The sequence below is a fragment of the Canis aureus genome, chromosome 21 (genome assembly GCF_053574225.1).
Source record: "Canis aureus isolate CA01 chromosome 21, VMU_Caureus_v.1.0, whole genome shotgun sequence".
Taxonomy (NCBI): domain Eukaryota; kingdom Metazoa; phylum Chordata; class Mammalia; order Carnivora; family Canidae; genus Canis; species Canis aureus.
This window is the reverse complement of record NC_135631.1, coordinates 30,767,674-30,785,765: the sequence shown is the minus strand read 5'-3', so window position 1 is coordinate 30,785,765 and position 18,092 is coordinate 30,767,674. Positions and strand designations below refer to the sequence as shown.

The following is an 18,092-nucleotide window of genomic DNA, read 5'->3' as shown; positions in this document are numbered from 1 at the left end:
AAATAACTGGCAGCCTCTTGGGGAGCCTTGGAGCATCCTCAAAGAAACCCAATTGTAGTTCTCTCCTCTAAAGAAGAAAGACAAACCAAGAGGCAAGACAATGCGGAAGGTCTAGTTATTCAACAGCAGCTTTGAAAAGGAATCCTCAATCCCCTGAGGGGATACATTTCCCCATTTCTACTTCACTCCTCTCGCAGACATTTCTGTCCTTTGTAGGCTAGAGCCTGGTAGAAAAAGGTGATTGTCTTTTTTTTTTTTTTTTTTAAGATTTTATTTATTTGTTCATGAGAGACACAGAGAGAGGCAGAGACACAGGCAGAGGGAGAAGCAGGCTCCATGCAGGGAGCCAGACGTGGGACTTGATCCCGACTCTCCAGGATCATGCCATGGGCCAAAGGCAGCGCTAAACCGCTGAGCCACCCAGGGATCCTCAAGGTAATTGTCTTAAATGTACTTATACACAACTGCGGAGGACACAGTTTGGAGGTGCAGGTGGACAGGACACCTGTAACAGTGGGACAGCGGAGTCTCAATGTAGCCCACCGGGAAGGAGAACTTGTGTGCAGGCAGCTGCCTCAGGACCAGGGCCCAGATGTGCTTTAGGATCGGTTGGTCAACAGACACCCTGGGAAGGTGCCCAGCATGAACTTCCAAAGGAAAACATCCTCCGCTGTTGGCTCTGCTGCATGGTCCTCACCACCCAGGTTCCCTGAAAGGAACAGGGCACCTCGAAGAGTCAGCGGAAACTCCAGAGCTAATATCCAAGTGCACTGTGCACTAAATTCCACCTTCACCCTGGCTTCTTCTCTTTTTTTCTACAAGTGTAATAAAAAATAACACTTTGAAAATAGTTCAAAGTACACTATTTCATTACATTCCCAAACAAATCCTGTGAGGTAGGTATTATCGGTTATCCTCGTTTTACAAAATGGAAGACTGAGGCCTTAGCAGGCACAAAATTCAGAGGATCCTTTCCTGTCTAGAGGATATTCTTTCTGCACCACTTACAGAAGCTGTGGCCATCCCTGGGCCCACAGAGAGGAGGCCACCAGCTGCTTCTGAGACTAGGGACATGTGCTCTCTCACCATCCAGGGCCATGACCCCCACCAGCGGATTCTCAGTGTAGATCCTGAAACTCCTACACCTCCACACCCATCCCCAGACCTTATAGAACCAGAACCTGAAAAGGATAGTTCAGGAATCTGAACTTTAAGTTCTCCAGACAGATGGATTGTGGAACATCCAGGTTGAGAAGTCTCATATGGAACAGAACACAGGTGATTTTCATTAGTTCCCAGTTCTCTAAAGTCACCATGAACAATGGCTTAGGGAACTGAACCATCGCTTCTAGGGGAAACACAGAGTTATGATAGTTTGGTCAACACCTCAAAATATAACCTTGCTTCATGTGTGTTTCTGCTTAACGACCCTTGTGTAATACACATGACAGATTAACACTGAACTCTGTCAACACCATAACTCCTGCCTGAAGGAAGCCTACCTACCTTGCGTATTTTCTCCGTGTGTACCCCACACCCTTCCCGTGCTTCACACTTCAGCATTAAGGGTATTTTAAGGCAGTGGAATCACTGACAAAAAGCACAAAACTGTAAACATGGGGCACTAATCGAACTAGAAAAGAACACTTGTTCACAGCAAGAGCCGAAACAAGAAGGTAGCGCCCTCGCGGGAAAGGTGTGTGCGGGGTGGCTGCTCGGCGGCCCACAGTGATTCACAAATATGAAAGCTGAGAATAAAATCTCTGAATAAGTAGGAGTTGAATCAAGCCTCTCGCACGTGTTTATCTCGTGTTTGTGTGACGGCCGTGACTCGTGGGGCCAGGGCCTCCCACCCACTGCACCGGCCCCTCACCTGTTGCAGCCACAGCCAGCCCTTGCGGTGGACGATGAAGTGCAGTGCGTGCGTCTCCTCATAGGTCACCGGCTTGTCCCCCTTGCCCACTCTGACCTGGACCCCCCAGTTCTAGGAGCACAGAGGCTGTGAGTCTCCACGCCCACCAACCCAAGCTGCAGTCCCCACCCCCGCCCCCAGTGCCTGCACCTCTCCACCCTGGGTCCTCATACCCGGTGCATGTCCGGTCCCTCCACACCACACTGTGCACCCCCCAGCCTCTCCACCTTGGCGCCCAGGCCCCCCGATTCCACTGGCCCCAGACTCTGTCGCCCCAGGCCCTCCTCCATGCCGCACCCGGATCCTAACCCTAACCCACACATTCAGCACACCCCTGAAACACCAACCCTGAGCTGGACCCTCACCCAAACCCTCCCTGCAAATCAGCCCTCTGGGGGAGGTCTCCACACTCCCAGCAGACTACACCCACCAAGCTCCTGGGCCCTAATCCTAACCCTAGTCATGGCTCTGGCACTACCCTGGCCGAAATCCAAAGTCTGGAAAACAAGGGATTTGGGACACCTGAGCGACACCGGAAGACTCAGTCAGCAACACAGAAGGAAATCCTGCCATTTGGAAGACCAGAGAGGCACTAGAGCAGGAAGATTTTGAATGAAAACCAAAGCCAAACCATACATTTAGCATCACCATAAACACAAACTCTAACTCTAACCCTAACCCCTAACCTAATCTGTTTTTTAATTCATAGTTTAACGCTGACTTAGGAAAGCACTCTTCACTGAGACTTCCATTGTTAAGAAGAGGCACTGCTTTTCTGAAAGGGGCATTTATCAGTAAATACCATGATGACAAGGACAGAGTTTATGTTCTTTGAACTCGGAAGAACAGTTTTGGTTTATTTGGTTCCATTTTAGTTAATGGTGAGAGGCTAAAACTTCTGTGTGCTATTTGCAGTGATAGACTAGCTGATGAAGCATTGGGACTATCAGAACTCGAGGGGCATTTACGTATCAAACCTGAGCGCAAAACCAAATTGCTTCAAAGAAGTGCTATTAAGCTTACAAGCTGACAGAACCAGGTTTTCAATATTTCACATACATGCACTTAAATACTTTGCAGGCTTTTGACAAAGTGGTACTTGGGTTGCAAAGACCCAACAAGTATACACAACAGCCGATGCGTTCACAGGAGGCTGTGTCACAGGCATGAAGCACCGAAGTCGCTCTTTGAAAATACTGAGTTTGTCTATGCCACAGAAAGAGCTTTGGCACAACTTTCCAAAGACACTGCTGCTCGACGTAGCAAGGAGCTGGTTAATGAAACAAAAGTCCAATTCAGAACAAATCAAACTACCAGAATATTTTTCATCATAACCTGATGAATACAGTTACAAATGACATGGATATGCGTGATCTGAATACACTGATGATGCAAAATGAGAAATTTGTTTTTTGCTTCATTGCTGACAAAATTGTGAGTCTAAACCATATATGAAACCACACACAGCTACGTTGCCAACTGGTGTAGTTTGGAGACCGACTGTGTGTTGTGTCCTGATGGCCTAGCTGCAATGAGAAGGCGGCTGTGGAGCAGCCTCCTAGAGTGACCGGCTAGCACCAGGACCTCAGGCGACGGCTTGCTTTCCCTAATGACCATGCCTCTCCTGAAAAATGTCAGCCGACCCAAACAGTGTGCTCAGGGAGGCGGTAAAATTGTGGCTCGCATAACAAACGATGTAAAAGATTTCAGATTATCCTCTTTATTGTGTATCCTACAGAAGCTCCTCATGTCATAAGCAAATGCTGATGGATTTTTAACCAGGACAATTCTCAAGGGGAGGAGTCCAGCTGAGAATGTTTTACTGCAGATGAGCACCTAGGGTTTCTGTGAGCCATGGTGGCCCCAGCTCAGTAACATCACGAGATTGTGATAATGAATTCCATAATTAACAAAGATTATCTTAGTATCTGCACATCTGTGAAAATTGTAACCAAACACCTTAGGAATGAATAGAATGTCGGGTTTTTTGGTAGAAAGTTTTGAATATAATTTATAGGGATGGATCAAATAAAGATCCATCCCTATAAAGTCAACAAATGCTGAACATAGCTGCCTCTCATCGTTAAATAAACGCAATCAGAAAACAGAAAGCCAGGGATGCCTGGGGGGCTCAGCAGTTGAGCATCTGCCTTCAGCTCAGGGCGTGACCCTGGGCTCCTGGGATCGAGTCCCACATCGAGCTCCTGGTGAGGAGCCTGCTTCTCCCTCTGCCTGTGTCTCTGCCTCTCTCTGTGTCTCTCACGAATAAATAAAATCCTTAAAACAAACAAACAGAAGGCCAGGATCCTCCCAGAGCACTGAGCAGGATCTGCAGCAGTGTGGTGAGAGTCTGAAGAGCCAAGGGAGGGGGGGGCATCACCAGTGTCCAGGGGGCGTTTGTGTTTTGCTGCATTTTGCTTGAAGTCAGGTGATGTTACAGCACAAATGCACACTGATAGGGATGATGCACTAGAAATACAAGCCTAATGTTGCAGAAAGAGGCTTCCCTCGGGGAGAAGCGGCAGAAGCAGCATTGCCCTTGGTGTGCTGGAAGACAGGTCCTCTCACAGAACACGAGGACACACGAATACATGCCTGTGAAGGCGGGCACGCTTGTGGATTAGTGTTGTGACCTTGTATAGTTTTTCTTCTGATTTCTTCAGTTTCTCGGTGAAACGAGAGCTAAGGCCCAGAAGGTAAGGTGAGCGTGGCGGTGACTAGTGACCACCTCAAAGGATGTGAGGACGCCCATCCTGGAGGCCTGGAAGCCACGGGCAGCAGTGAGGACCCACCCAAGGCGAGTTCTGCATGTGAGGTGGGCTGAGGGGGCAGGTGCAAGGAGACTGGTGGGGTCGCCCACCTGGGGCAGGAAGCGACGGCAGGGGAGGGGCGCGTTGTCATGACGGTGCCCTAAAGCGGGGCCCGGAAGCGCGTGGGGACTGTGAAGGTCAGCCGGGTGCTCCTCGAACACCCGCCGGGCAGCAGAGCCATGGGTGCTGCGGGGACCGGGAAGTGGCCCTCAGTGCGGCCCGGAGGAGGGGACGGCGAGGTGGCCAGGGCAGGGGTGAGAGCTCGGTGGATTAGGTTCGCGCCAGCAAAGTCACCACGACCAGTCAGCAGGGTCCCAGGAGGAGGAGGACTGAGTCGCTGGCCGGGATGGGGGTTGGAGTGGCTGTCGCGGGCCAGTGCCCCCGGGAAGGCTGCACCGCCACGGCTGCCAGCTTGCCCTTCCGGGGCCGGAGTCTGGAGAAGAAGAGAAGCCCCAGCCCCAGCGCAGCCAAGGGGCGCCCAGTCCACCTCCAGCAGCGACCACACTCTGGAGACGTGGGCGGAAGATAGCGAAGACAAGGGACCGCTGGGCAGGCTGTCTCCCCTGGGCCGGCCCGACTGTCGGAATCCCCTGGGGGAGTCAGGACAGCTAGCCAGGCTCTGGCCCCAGGGACGCTGCCTCTGGGCCGCGCTGGAGTCCAGGCTGCTCTGCATCTGCCCCGGGGATGCAGCAGGCAGCAGAGACCAGTGAATAAAGGGCGGTGGCGGGCACAGCCCAGGCAACAGCCCGGGGACACGAGCGCACCGCCCTGAGTTCCAATCCGGAAGCTAACGTGACACTTTGTGCCAAACACACTTCAATAATCTAATTAAATGCAGAGGGTGATGGGCCTCGGAGCGCAGGTGGCGCCCACAGCCGTCCCAGAATCCACCATCCCTGGGCTCTTCGGGGACAGCGGCTCCAGGGGCCTTAGCTAGTCCCACGGACACAGCCGGACTGTCCCGTTACAGGTGATCCCCGCACGCGGCATCTGTCCTTCCCCCGCGAGTTCCGTGTATGGTGGGATAGAGGAGCCTGGCTCTTCCCGCAGGATACTTGTCAGCAGGCACCTGAGCTGGGAGAAGCTGTGTCGGGAGCGCTCAGGACACGGGTCGGCTTGGCAAAGACTCCCCAGCAGAGGCGGGTGAGGAACAGGGTGACAGAGGGTGACAAAGGCACCATAGTAATCAAGCCAGAGTGGTTTGGGGAAGGCAGAGACCTGCCCCAATGCTGGTCAAGGGCTGAAGCTCTGCATCCCCAGGAGCACCCTGAGGACACCTCTGGCCACCAGATGGCAGCAGGGGACAGGACTGGCTGCTCCTGGGCAGGTCACCTGGGGACACAAGCAGGTGTCTCAACCCCCCTCCCCGGCTCTGTGCTAACATCTGCGCCACCTCCTAGACTTCCCAGGGCTGACCTCGCCGGGGTGGGAAGCTGTGTCTCAGACTGTGGCCCCTCCTCGCTTCCTGTGGTGGTGGGATAATCCCACCAGGCCTCGGGGTGGGGGGCACCTCAGTCTCTCTGAGGCCCACCTCCACCCCCTGGACCCTAATGTCCACTGGGGCCTCCTGCAGCCCTGGGCCCACCTCTCACTACCCAGATCCACAGGACCGGGGAGCCCCTACCCCTGACCTAGTGGAGAGCCTCAGGCGTGTTGAGCAGAGTGGGGGGGGATCCCCCACACACTCAAGAGAAAGGCCTGAGCCCAACCCCAGAGACTACCACTCTCAATCACAAACCAGGCCTGGCCAGAGCCCCGTGGTGTTCTGGCCCCACCGACCCCACATCTCACCCTCTCCCACGTCACCTCAACCCCAAACCACATGCACACCACCCCTCACACGGCGCCCAAGCCTGCTGCTGCTCGACACCCATGTGATCCCAGGGTGAGGACACACCCCCAGCTGCCCAACCTTCACGCTCACTGCCAAAGTCTTGACGGGCAGGTTGGGGCCACCCCCAGGCCAGATGCCACCTGTGAGGCATAAAGCCGGCAGAGGCAGCTCCTGAGAGACCTCTGCTGTCTGCCATGAAGGGAAGCAGCACCCTCCTGCTGGTGGCCCTCTCCTTGCTCTGCTCCTGCGGTGAGTCTGAGTGCTCCCAGCACCCAGGGGCCCTGTGTGGGGGGTGGATGGGGACCTGGGCAGCTGCAAACCTAGGCACTAGGCCCTTCACAGCGATGGGCAGCAGCCTTGCCATGCCAGGTCCCCGACCGGCCTCCGTCAGAGAACGCAGGTGTGGGCACCGACCCTGACACCCCCACCGACCGCACTCCCCACAAAGCCCCACCCCCACCCAGCCCAGCGCCAGCCTCTGCCCCAGCCCTAGCGTCACCAAGCCCGATGTCACCAAGCCATCCCAGTCAGACCCCAACCCTCCAAGCTGTGGGTCAGCCGACCTCATGTGGGAAGACTCCAGCCGAGGCTTCCCTCGTGACGCTGGGGGAACCGAGGGTGGAGTGAGGCAGATGAGGTCAGGAGTGACAGGAGGGGTCTGTGGGCGTGTAGAGTTGGGGGAGGAGGCAGGTGGTCATTGCGGGGGGCTGGAGTGCTGGGAGGTCTGGAGTGACGGGCTAGGAGGCAATCCTGCTGTCCTGGTGTCATCCCGCCCCCGCCCCCATAGGGCTGGCCTCTGACGAGGACAGCAGTGAGTTTTTCATGGACTTCCTGCAAACGCTGCTGGTGGGGTCCCCAGAGGAGCTGTACGAGGGGCCCCTGGGCAAGTACGACGTCAATGCAGATGCCAAAGCGGCGCTGACTGAGCTCAAGTCCTGCATAGACGGCCTACAGCCCATGCACAAGGCGGAGCTGGTCAAGCTACTGGTACCAGGGCTGCGGCCGGGGTGGGGGAGGGTAACCCAATTCCTGCCCTACTGGCCTTCCACCAAATGCCATGGCTCCCAATTATGCCCCCAATGTAGCCCACCACCCCTACAGATACCCTGACCCGGCACTGTCAGAAGTGGACATCCCAGACCTCGCTCCCCACAATCACCCCCAGCCTCCCCTACATGCACATACATGCGCAGAAACATCTGTGTACAAGAACACGCACACATCCACACAGGCGCACACACCCCTTCCCCAGCTGCTGGGGGGGACTGGCCAAAAACTGCCAGAGCCTACTATTCCCCAGGGGCTGGCCTGGGCCTATCTGCCCAATGGAGATGGGGCTTTCTAGTTATTGATCACCAGCGATGGGACCCCCAGCCCCCTTGGCCTACACCTATCTGCCTTCCAGGTGCAAGTGCTGGGCAGTGAAGATGAAGCCTAACAAACCCCAGTCATGGCTCCAGGCGGCCACAGGACCAGCTACACAATCAGCCACAGCCACGCCACCCCATCACCACTTTCCTGTGCGTGAACTTATCCGAAAACTATTCAGTCAATAAAGCCTCCTGCAGATCAGGCTCTGGCTCCTGTCTCTCCGCACACTCAGGGCTCACTTGCATGCACAGGGTCCCATCCACAGAGCCTGCACGTAGAAGTAGCCCCACGCAGAGGGCAGACCCGCCAGACCCCCGTGAAGATAGAGCAAGACAGACAGACAGGCGGGTGGGTAGACCCAGGAAGGTCTGCGGAGACACTGGGGGAAGCAGAGCAGTGCCTCAGTGCAGGGACGGGCAAAGCCCCCGGGGGAGGACCCGGCCAGGACTGGGAGGGTGGGCTGGGCGCTCTGTCTGAAGGCTGTCCTTCCAAGGTGATAAACATACACGATATGCACGTGGCACAGGGCCAGGGGTTGGAAGCCATCTCCCCAAAGGTACCCAAGAGTCTACCTGGAAGTAATGCTGACCTGCTCCGTAGCCCCAAGAGGAACCTTGACAGAGTCAAGAAGAAAGCGCACTTGCTCTTGAGGACACTCATGCCCCCAGGGGTGGGCATGGCCAGCAGTGGCAAGGGAGGAAGAGCAGGGTCTGAGAAAGGTTCCACAGGAGGCAGCAGCCGCCCACCGCAACTCCCCAGCCAGCGCCAATCCTACCCTCACCTTGGATCCCAGGGTCCCAACTACCGGAGCCTCAGCTCCCCCAGGTGAGTGACCTTCCCTGGAGGCGGGGCTGCCTAGGTCCATCTCTGTCCCTCGCAGCTTCACTCCCCACCACTCCAGGTCTGGGCCCCATGGCTTCCTCGTCCAGCTCAGAACCTTGCTGTCCCTTCTCCAGCCCTCAGAGCCTCTGCCCCACCTATCGCAATGGGGAGCAGAGCAAAGTCCCAAAGCCTGGTGAGGAGGGGTTCCGGGCAGAGGCCATTGTCTCCAGCACACAGATAGTGATCTAGAACCTGCTGCCCACAGAGCCACATTCTAGAGCTTGGAGGCTAGGACCCCTCCCCAATTCTCCAAGCCCCCTGGAAAGAGGAGAAAGAGGAAGGAGCCTTCCTCTCCATGCCCCTTTTTCGAGAACCCCCTGGCACTGAGGCCAGCTCGACGGGACCACCTCTGAGGAGGCTTGGTCCGTAGGTTGCTCTGAGCGCAGCTCCTGCACCAGAGAGGTGAGGGTCCCCCTGGGGCAGCCTGCCCCCCCGACCATGGCACAGTCTCAGCCAGACATTTCCCACTTGTGCCCGCTGCCCCTTGCCCAGCAGTGGCCGGGGTCCTCTGAGTGGGAGGTACCTGCCCAGAGCCCCCTGAGAGCCAGGGAGGGGTGTTTGGTGAGGGCTGGGAGAGTGACCACAGTGCTGAGAAGGCTTCTGGGCTTGTGCACAGCAAGGGGCTGGCGCTCCTCCTCCTGGGGGTTGGTGAGGGCAGAGCAAGCCCACTACTCCGGGCAGATGTTCTGAAAGTCTGGGCCCCAGGTCAAGACCTCACTGAGGAGGCTGTGGCCTGAGGTCCTGCCCATCACTGCAGACAAAGTGGGGGGGTGCGAGTTGGGTCTTCCCGCCACCTGGTCACCCTCCCGTCCATGGACAGAGCCAGCCATGGCGGAGGAAGTATGGGTGGGCACCTGGAGGCCCCATCGCCCCCGGGGGCCCATTATGGCCCTCTACAGCAGCCCAGGACCCAAATACCTGATTCCACCCACCACGGGTAAGCACCTGGGATCTTGGGGGCAGAAGCCGGGGCTCGGGTGGGCCTGGGAAGGGTCTGGGGACGGTCTGGGGGTGGGAGGCTGGGACACTGAGGAGGGTCGAGGGGGACGTGGGGTGGCCCTGGGGGTCTGGGATGGGTCTGGGGAAGGTTTGGGGGGATCTGGGACAGGCCTGGGGAGAGTTTAGACAGTGTGTGGGGACCTGAGAGATGGGTGTGTGGGGTGGGCCTGGGGGCTCACCCCTGACTCCCAGCCCTCGAACCCCTGTGGGGCCATTGGGGGTTGGAGGATGGTGTCTGGCTCCAGGTCGCTCAGAGACCCTGTCCCACAGGCTTTATGAAGCACACTCCCACCAAGCTCCGTGCACCAGCCTATAGTTTCCGTGGGGCCCCCATGCTCCTGGCAGAGAATTGCTCCCCAGGGCCTCGCTACAGTGTGAACCCCAAGATACTGAGGACGGGCAAGGACCTCGGCCCCGCCTACTCCATCCTGGGGCGTTATTGCACCAAGACCATCATGACCCCTGGTCCCGGTAAGTAACTCCGATCTGCCTGCAGCCCTGCCCAGCCCTGTTGACGAGCACAGTGTGTCCTGCTGGGGTGAGGTGGGAGGGATACAGGCATCCTGGGCCTCCTAGCCCCTCATTTTCCTCACGAGGCCCACATCAGAGCCTGCGACCTCCTGCTCCACAGCTGCATCTATCTTCCCAACCCCCACAGCCCCTGGACACCCCTTGACCAAGGTATTGGGACCTGGGAGCCCTGCGGTGTTAGAGGTGTTCCCCTCCCCGGGCAGGGCCAGGAGCCCGTCGCAAGGTCCTTTCCCTCCCAGCACTCCCTGCACTCCTTTCCCGAGCCAGGTGACTACTTTCCAGAGAAATCTACCAAGCACGTGTTTGACTCCGCTCCCAGCCACTCCATTTCCGCCCGCACCAAGACCTTCCGAGTGGACAGCACCCCAGGTGTGCAGCCGTCCTGTCAGCCAACATCCGACCGCTTGGGGGTCCCAGCCAGGGTGGTGGGGGAGGATGGGTAGGCCGGGCGGCCTGGTGGCTGCACCCCTGGAAGTGGAGGCCCCCGGGGAAGGAGCCATCTGAGGCCCTGGAGGCAGCACTCTGTCCAGCCAGACACTCAGGGCCTGTGCTCCCCGCAGGCCCCGCTGCCTACATGCTGCCTGTGGTAATGGGGCCCCACACTGTCGGCAAGGCCTCCCAGCCCTCCTTCTCCATCAAGGGTCGCAGCAAGCTGGGCAGCTTCAGTGATGACCTACACAAGGCAAGCCCCCCCCCCCCCACTCCCCTGCTAGGGCACAGCACTGCTCAGCCCCCAGAGGTAGCCCTCGGGCCCCTTCCCCCAGACCCTGCTCCCACCAGACTGAAGCCCATCAACCGTCCGTCCTCTGGGTATCTGTGCCCCCCGCCCCAGCAAGGTTACAGTCTAGGGTGAAGAGGGCAATGGATAAGGGCACAGATGACCATGACCACAGTGCTGAGAAGGCTTGACCACGGAAGGGGTTTGCAGCGTGCTGTGGGGAGGACAAGAGGCAGCCTTTGATAAGGTGGCACCTAGTAATATGGAAAGAGAAAGAAAAGCTGTGAGCTACCTGGGGGAGGGGGGGTTCCAGCTGCAGGTGCAAAGGCCCTGAGGTGGGCATGTGCACGGGAGCTTGAGGAGCCTGGGGAGAGTCCCAAGGTGCCATCATAGCACTGCTGAGCTCACCAGCCCAGCCCATGGCCATCAAGTCCCACAGGACAGAGTCCCAGCTGGAGAGGGGCCTCTCTAGCACATACCAAAGGGACAAGCCTGGGACTGGTGCAAACTAGGGTGTCACTGCCACGGCGATGCTGCTATAGAAGGGCCATGTCCCACACAGAGGTCATCTCCACAGTGTGACTGCTGTCTAGAGACAAAAGGGGGACCCCTGACACAGACACACAGTGACCCAGGCTCGACACCCATGGCCCGATGCTGGCCCCCTACCCTTTGGGGTCCTACGCCCTGGCCGGCTGAGGCTGTCTGAGCCTCTTTCGCCTCCTAGACCCCAGGTCCTGCGGCCTACCGCCAGACGGATGTGCAGGTGACGAAGCTCAAGGCTCCACGGTACACCATGGCAGCCCGGGTGGAGCCCCCAGGGGACAAGACCCTCAAGCCAGGACCAGGAGCCCACAGTCCTGAGAAGGTCTAGGAAGAGCAGGGCCCAGAGGGGTGGGGGGTACAGTAGGGAGGGAGTGGGGATGGGGGTGACACGGCCCCGAGGAGGTGGGGGTGCAGGGCAGAGTAGGGGCACCATGCAGAGTGGGTGTGGTGGGGAAGGGCCTGTGAGGGTCCCAGGGGCCAAGCACCCCCGGTGGCAGGCCTGCCTCCCCAGAAACCAGCGAGTGTTCGTGGGCTGAGCGCTCGTGCACGCCAGCCTGTGTGCAAACCTGGCAGCGTGGTCTCGCTCTGGTCCCCCTGGCACAGCCTCAGGAGCGACAGCAAAGCTCCTGGCAGCGGCTCTGGCTCCAGGGAGGGCAGTGCATCGGGGGCGGGAGGGGAGCAGGCTCTTCTCACGGCCTCCCGCTCCCAGGTGACAATGACCAAGCCAAGCGCCCCCGTCGTCACCTTCGGCATCAAACATTCCGACTACATGACACCCCTGGTGGTGGACGTGGAGTAGCCCCGGCCGAGCCCGGCACCCAGAGCCTTGGCACGTCCCGCTCCCGCAACAGCAGAGGCCAGGGTGGGCCCCGGAGGCCGCGGCACCCCCTGCGTGGCTGGGCTGCGGCCGCCGGGGCTGCGGGGCGGGACACACTTGGACAATGGGGACCGGTTATTTTTTCTACTCTGCTTTCGCATGTGCTAATCTTCTTTCCTGCTGTGCTCAGGTATTTAATAAATCAGATTTCACAGTAACAGGTTTGTCCTGGCAGCACAATCAAGCTTTTCCAAAAAGAGGCCCCCCGGGGTCCTATCCTGGCCTCCACGGCCTGGGGTCCGAGTGGAGAGGAGGGCACAGCACCCCTGGATCCCCTGCCATGCCCGCCCTCCTATTTCCACCCTGGGTCCCGCACTTCCCATTTCGTTGTACACTCCAGGGACGGTCACGCCAGCATCCGTCCCCTTCCACATGGTCATCTCCCTGCGTGAGACTCACCCTGGAATCTGGACGAGAACCTGGGGCCACCCTCGGGAAAGCGATACTGCGTGGCCTCTGAGACCAGGCCATACAGCATACAGGTGGACCAGCTCCTCTGTGCAGCTAGACAGCCCCCTCCTCTGCTCACTCCAGCACCAGCCACCGTGGTGTGAGCATGACACTCAGCAAGGCCACGCAGGCGTCAACCAGCAGGCTCAAGAGCATGGGTTTAGGTGACAGCAGCCGAAGGCTCAGGTCTGACGGCCGAGGCCTAAAGTTCTAGACAGACGCGGTCCCCACACTGTGCTCAAATTCCAACCACATTAATCCTAAAATGTAAATTACTTTAATTGTGACTACATCTAAAGTGATCTGTCACACAGCAAAGGCAACACGGGGAGCTCGAGGATGTGGGCCAGGAAAGGGCCTCCCAAGTGAGGCCAAGGACTGGTGTTCCTAGAGGCTGCAGGGAGTCCGAGGCCAGGCCTTTGAGGAGTGGAGTGTGGATCTCACCTCATTTCCAGAGAGAGGGTGCCGTGCAGACTGCACGGGGGGAGGGGAGGCCCCACTGTTGTCCCCATGAGCCCATCAGCCATAGCCATATGGAGCTCAGTACAGCCACTGACCTGGGACCACGTGAGGCTGTATTCTGAGCACCTCACATTTACTCATTTACCCCTGGGGGGTGATTACAGAAACCTGGCTGACACAGTAGCAAGCCTGTGACCGCCCACATGTGTGTGTTGGGGGCGGGGGGCACACGAGGAAGGGACACAGCAGAACCAGAGACAGAGGGAAGCGGGGGCGCAGACCACCAGTATCCACGGCCAGCCTGCCGTCCGGGATCAGCGCCAGATGAAACGGTCAAGCGCCCAAGAAAATGAGAACAGCAAGACTGTTTACTTCATCACGAAGCTGTTTATTCCAAATGTGTATTAAGTGCCTTGTCCTTGAATGATGAGATAGAACCTGGCAGTGTGTCCTCACTTGGCACGGGTTGAGCCCCCGGTCCTTGTCGTTTTAGGGGTCTCAGGGACCGTCAGTAAACCGTGTGTAAACCTGGACGGTGTGGTCTCAGGCAGGACAAAAGCTCCGGCAGGTCAGCAGCAGAGCTGCCACGCCCCCTTCCTGGGATCCATCCCAATGCGAGAATGAGAAACAAGACAGTGAATCAGAAATGAACTGAAACTCAGACCCCAAATAGCTGGAAAGGCCACACAGAGCTGTGGAGTGGAGGTGGGGAGGCAGGACAGTGTGCAGCCGCGGGCTGTCTCGAGGGGACAGCAGAAAGCACTTGTCAAGACTACCCGAAACACAAAACCTAAACCAGCCCACATCGACCCCGTAGTCTGGTGTGTCTCTCACAGCTGAGGCATGTTCTCAGGGAGAGGTCAGCAGCACAGGCCCAGGGAGGGGGGGGGGACGCAGGCCACGGGTGCACCTGCCGTGTGGCCAGATGGACACTGCAGGCTCCATTAACCTTGGTGACCAGCGGACGTGTCCCGGTGGCAAGACAAGACGTAGCAGGAGACGACCAGAGAGCTAACTCAGATCCATGGTGTGTACGTGGCAACTGCGGAGGAAAGACCACAGGGCCCGAGAGGGAACGTCGAGTCAGGGACACAGCAAAGCTCCACAGGCAGGGAGGTCAGCTGACCTCCCTGGATGAGCAACTAGCATCTGGAGGCTTGGGGCACTCAGAAGATGAGGCCGAGCAGCCCAATAGCTGCTGTGCAGGAGATAAGGAAGCTATGATGACCACGTGCCAGGCTTGCTGCAGGGACAAGGGCAAGAGAGGGGAGGGAGGCAAGGAGAACACAGAGCAGCGGCAGTGCTGAAGGGGAGGCGCCCAGGGCCAGAGAACGGAGCTGATGTGTGGTCGGCGCACGTGTGATCACCCACGGGATGAGGGGGGGAATGGGCGGACAGCAAACCAAGTTGTCCTCTGGGAGGAAGGGGGAGCGACTGGGCTGGCAGAGGATCGGAATATAGGGGAAGGAACCGGGGAGGACACAGCTAGCAAATCATTTCTTATGTGTCTTCATGCACATACGAGGGTGCGGACGCCCAGCTGGGCCTGCACTTTGGTTTGTGTGAACATGGGGCTGGCCAAGCGGGCAGTGAGGGCTCAAGGAGAGGCCAGGGATGAGGCAATGATGAAGAGTCCCCTTATTCAGAGAATACTCACTGCTGAAAGGCCTCACACGGTGGAGGGGAAGCTGCCCGGTGACCCCTGGGTCTTATAAAACTTGTTAGGGAGCCCTCTCGTCTTGACCACAGAGGTGCTGCACCCCCACCCCAAACACACAGACAGAAACCCTTCTAGAGCTCCAATCTCTGGTCTCCCAGAAATACGTCTTTGGTGTTAGGTAGATCCTGAGTTCCTGCTCCTGAATACAAGACTGTGGATCCAGAAGGATCAGGGCCCAGTGCCTCTGGCCAAAGTTGAAGTCCACTTCTTCATCCACAACCCCCTGCCCTTCTCCGAGGGTCTGGGGGGCAGACGTGACCTCGGGGCGGAACCCCTGGCGCAGACCTGCCCATGTTCAGCAGCCCTACCGAGTAGCTGCTCCTCTGAACAGAGCAGATGGTGCTCAAAGTTCATAACCGAACCCCCTTCCTGTGTCAGCTCCAGGCTGCTCACGTATCAGACGTGACCTTACCCAAAGCCTCAAGACGTCGAAGCCCCAGGGGACAAGGAAGGGCTGCTGGCCACAGGTGGCCACGTCGAGGATTCACACCCAGCTCTGCCAGGGCCTCCACACCCCGAGTAGCACAGGGGCTGGGGCTTGGTGTCCCCAAGGGAAGGAGCCGCACTGCATGGGACCAGCCAACAGGAGCTCACTTGGGCGCAGGCAGCCGTCAACTCCCAGGCACACAGCAAGAAAACTCCCAGGCCGGGATCCCCCTTTCAAAGGAGTATTTTGCAGGTAGGTCCTCAGGAGCCTAGGCCACCAGGCGGGGGAAGACCCTGGTTGCCCCTGCACCCACAGAAGTCGGCTTCTGGTGGCTCACGTCCTTGCCCTTGACAGAAGGTAGGAGAGGATGAAGAAGACCACGATCAGGCCCAGGGCCATGCCACACAGAAGCTTCCGGTTGTCTCGCCCGGACCTCGCCATGGTGGAAAAGCGCTTCACGCTCCCCGTGAGCAGGCCTGTCATGCTAGTGAAATCCGAGTCCTGAGGGAGGAATCCCAGCAAGGTCACACAGGGCGGCGCCTCCACGACTGCCACGCAGGTGCCGCAGCGCCACCAGGGCCTGCCCGAGCGGTCCGCGCCCCGCGCCGACGGAGCCCCTTACCATGCTGTCCAGGTACCGGTTCTGGTCTTCTGCGTCCCTGTCGATGTCCAGGGCCAGCTGCTCAGAACACGGGGGGGGGGGGGGGGGGCAAGGTCAGGCCAGAAAGACTCGGTGGGTCCCGCCCGCGAGGCCAGCGGACCCGCCAACACCCGCCGGCGGGATCAGGCCGGGCCTCCCCGGGCCTCAGACACCAGCGCCCCGAGGAAGCCCGGGACCCTCCCCAGCCTCTGCCCTCCTGTCCCCGCTCGCAGGGAGGACCGCACTGACCGACTTGAGCCTGGTGACCTTGGAGGCCAAGCTGTCGGCCATCCGCTTGTTCTCCCGGTCTAGAATCTCCTCCACGGCCGCGGGGCTCTGGGCTGCGAGAAAGGACAGTCTGAGCCTAGGACCGCGGGCGCGGAGGCCCCGGTGAGGGGGGCCGCGGCCCCTGCTCGGCCCCCGCGCTGCCCCGGGGCTCCCTCCGTCCTGCGGACAAGCCAGGGGCCGCGGCCGGGGCCGGGGCGCGAGCGCGGACAGCCCGCGGAGGACGGCGCCCGGGGGTGGGCCCGCGCTGGGAGGCAGTCACCCGGCGGGGCCGCTCGGAGCAGCACTGGCGGGGGCGCGGCGGCCCCGCAGGTCGGCCGGCAGCCAAGGCTGAGCAGCGCAGGCCCGAGGCCCCCGCACCCCGCGCGGCCCCGGGGCGACCCCGACCGTCGGCCACCGCCCGGGCTCGGGGCGCGGACGTGCGGCGGGCCGGACGCCCCGATGGCGGGCCCGGGTGCGCACGAAGGCCGAGGCGGGCTGTCAGCGTCCCGCCGCCAGCCCTCGGCTCCTGCCGCCCCTCCCGGGGAGACCAGGGGCTCTGGGGCACGCGAGGGGCCGCCCGCCGGAGGCCCCGGGCGGAGCAGCCGCGGCCCCCCGACCCCAACCCGCCGCTCACCCCGCGCCCAGTCCGCCATGGCGCCCGCCCCCGGCCCCGCCCCGCCAGCGGCCCGGCCACCGCCTCAGCGGACGTGGCGCAACCGGGGAGGACCGGGACCCCGCCGCTTCCGCTCTGCCCGCCGACTTCCGGCCGAGGTCCGGCCGACTTCCGGCCGACTTCCGGACTAGGGGGGCGGGCCTTAAGTGCCGAGGACGCGTGACAGACGCCGCCAGCGGCCAATGGCGCGGAGGGCGGGGCCGGGTCCCGCTCCGGGCGTCCCCGCTCTCCCCCGCGGGCCTGGCTGCAGGGGTCGCCGCGGGTCCCCGCCCCAGGCGTTGCCGAGGGGACGCGGTGGAGGCCGGGGCCTGGAAGACGCAGGGGTGACGCACTCCGAAGGGAAGCGAAGCCAGACGGGGGCCGGGAGTGTGGGGGCAGCAGAGGCCGTAGCGGCCGGTGCCTCTTGCCTTGGTCCCGGCGCCGCGGGAACGGAGGCGGCCCACAAAGGCTGGCTGCACGGCGGGCACCGCTGCGACCACACACACGGGAGAGGGAGCTCAGTCCAGGCCACACACCTGGGACGTGGCTGCCGGTGATCCTGACCCTCCCCGCCCTCCCCTGGAGCTCAGGGACATGTTTGCGTCCCCGCCGCGGCCACCGAACGACCTTCCCCCGGATCCCTTCTTATCGTCCGGCCTCAGCAGAAATGCTACTTCCGCACATCCCTTTGCAGCCCACTTTATTCGCCACAGCGCTGAGACCGCTGCCCGTGGCTCCTTGCCCTCACGTGCGAGCTCACGCTCCCAGAGGGCCGGGAACCAGCGGTCGGCGGGTCCCGGGGCCGCAAAGTCCTTCCCACTTCGCTTTTCCCCCGGACTTGCACTGGTGCTAGGCATCCAGGGGGGCGTGCGTGGGAAGGTGAGTGGGTCCCCGTTAGCTTCGGAGGCCGCTCAGCTCCGAGGTCGAAAAATCACCTAGTAGGACCTTTGAAACTCGCGCTCACTCCCCGGCAAAACACTCAAGTCCCAGCCAG

At 60.0% G+C, this 18,092-nt stretch overlaps 4 protein-coding genes across 12 annotated transcripts; 2 read left to right on the top strand and 2 right to left on the bottom strand.

The window, feature by feature from the left end:
* Positions 1-286: 286 nt before the first annotated feature.
* On the bottom strand, positions 287-9,364 carry LOC144292875 (small ribosomal subunit protein uS3m-like). 9 transcript variants are annotated; one of them, XM_077863794.1, is made up of 3 exons: positions 8,709-9,087; positions 1,874-1,984; positions 287-815 (listed from the first exon to the last, which is right to left on the bottom strand). In XM_077863794.1, exons 1-3 carry the CDS (start codon positions 8,790-8,792, stop codon positions 600-602), a joined length of 411 nt encoding a protein of 136 aa, XP_077719920.1. In that variant the 5' UTR covers positions 8,793-9,087; the 3' UTR covers positions 287-599. The 9 variants fall into 9 exon arrangements, 2 of the variants coding, with proteins under 2 accessions (XP_077719920.1, XP_077719922.1); XM_077863796.1 differs by having other exon boundaries at positions 287-709; positions 8,709-9,085; XR_013360264.1 differs by lacking the exon at positions 1,874-1,984 and having other exon boundaries at positions 287-709; positions 8,709-9,364.
* Positions 6,648-8,128, top strand: SCGB1C1 (secretoglobin family 1C member 1). The gene is made up of 3 exons (XM_077863797.1): positions 6,648-6,805; positions 7,344-7,543; positions 7,962-8,128. Exons 1-3 carry the CDS (start codon positions 6,751-6,753, stop codon positions 7,992-7,994), a joined length of 288 nt encoding a protein of 95 aa, XP_077719923.1. The 5' UTR covers positions 6,648-6,750; the 3' UTR covers positions 7,995-8,128.
* CIMAP1A (ciliary microtubule associated protein 1A) lies at positions 9,025-12,638 on the top strand. The gene is made up of 7 exons (XM_077863793.1): positions 9,025-9,211; positions 9,630-9,746; positions 10,079-10,279; positions 10,607-10,708; positions 10,900-11,021; positions 11,785-11,925; positions 12,313-12,638. Exons 2-7 carry the CDS (start codon positions 9,638-9,640, stop codon positions 12,400-12,402), a joined length of 765 nt encoding a protein of 254 aa, XP_077719919.1. The 5' UTR covers positions 9,025-9,211; positions 9,630-9,637; the 3' UTR covers positions 12,403-12,638.
* A 1,121-nt stretch (positions 12,639-13,759) lies between these two features.
* Positions 13,760-17,217, bottom strand: BET1L (Bet1 golgi vesicular membrane trafficking protein like). Its single transcript, XM_077863792.1, has 4 exons — positions 17,081-17,217; positions 16,429-16,520; positions 16,162-16,218; positions 13,760-16,040 (listed from the first exon to the last, which is right to left on the bottom strand). The coding sequence occupies exons 1-4, from the start codon at positions 17,097-17,099 to the stop codon at positions 15,873-15,875; spliced, it is 336 nt and encodes a 111-aa protein (XP_077719918.1). The 5' UTR covers positions 17,100-17,217; the 3' UTR covers positions 13,760-15,872.
* Between the last annotated feature and the right edge of the window lie 875 nt (positions 17,218-18,092).

What these genes read in the sequence shown, in the direction of transcription:
- SCGB1C1 (XM_077863797.1), top strand. Translation starts at nt 6,751, where the DNA reads ATGAAGGGAAGCAGCACCCTCCTGCTGGTGGCCCTCTCCTTGCTCTGC. An exon ending in CTCCTTGCTCTGCTCCTGCG is followed by an intron (nt 6,806 to 7,343) that starts GTGAGTCTGAGT and finishes CCGCCCCCATAG; the next exon opens with GGCTGGCCTCTGACGAGGAC. An exon ending in CGGAGCTGGTCAAGCTACTG is followed by an intron (nt 7,544 to 7,961) that starts GTACCAGGGCTG and finishes TCTGCCTTCCAG; the next exon opens with GTGCAAGTGCTGGGCAGTGA.
- LOC144292875 (XM_077863794.1), bottom strand. Translation starts at nt 8,792, where the DNA reads ATGGACCTAGGCAGCCCCGCCTCCAGGGAAGGTCACTCACCTGGGGGA. An exon ending in TTGGGACCCTGGGATCCAAG is followed by an intron (nt 1,985 to 8,708) that starts GTGAGGGTAGGA and finishes CTGTGCTCCTAG; the next exon opens with AACTGGGGGGTCCAGGTCAG. An exon ending in GCTGGCTGTGGCTGCAACAG is followed by an intron (nt 816 to 1,873) that starts GTGAGGGGCCGG and finishes TTACACTTGTAG; the next exon opens with AAAAAAAGAGAAGAAGCCAG.
- CIMAP1A (XM_077863793.1), top strand. Translation starts at nt 9,638, where the DNA reads ATGGCGGAGGAAGTATGGGTGGGCACCTGGAGGCCCCATCGCCCCCGG. An exon ending in TCAGTGATGACCTACACAAG is followed by an intron (nt 11,022 to 11,784) that starts GCAAGCCCCCCC and finishes TTCGCCTCCTAG; the next exon opens with ACCCCAGGTCCTGCGGCCTA. An exon ending in GAGCCCACAGTCCTGAGAAG is followed by an intron (nt 11,926 to 12,312) that starts GTCTAGGAAGAG and finishes TCCCGCTCCCAG; the next exon opens with GTGACAATGACCAAGCCAAG.
- BET1L (XM_077863792.1), bottom strand. An exon ending in AGGTCACCAGGCTCAAGTCG is followed by an intron (nt 16,219 to 16,428) that starts GTCAGTGCGGTC and finishes TGTTCTGAGCAG; the next exon opens with CTGGCCCTGGACATCGACAG. An exon ending in ACCGGTACCTGGACAGCATG is followed by an intron (nt 16,041 to 16,161) that starts GTAAGGGGCTCC and finishes TTCCTCCCTCAG; the next exon opens with GACTCGGATTTCACTAGCAT.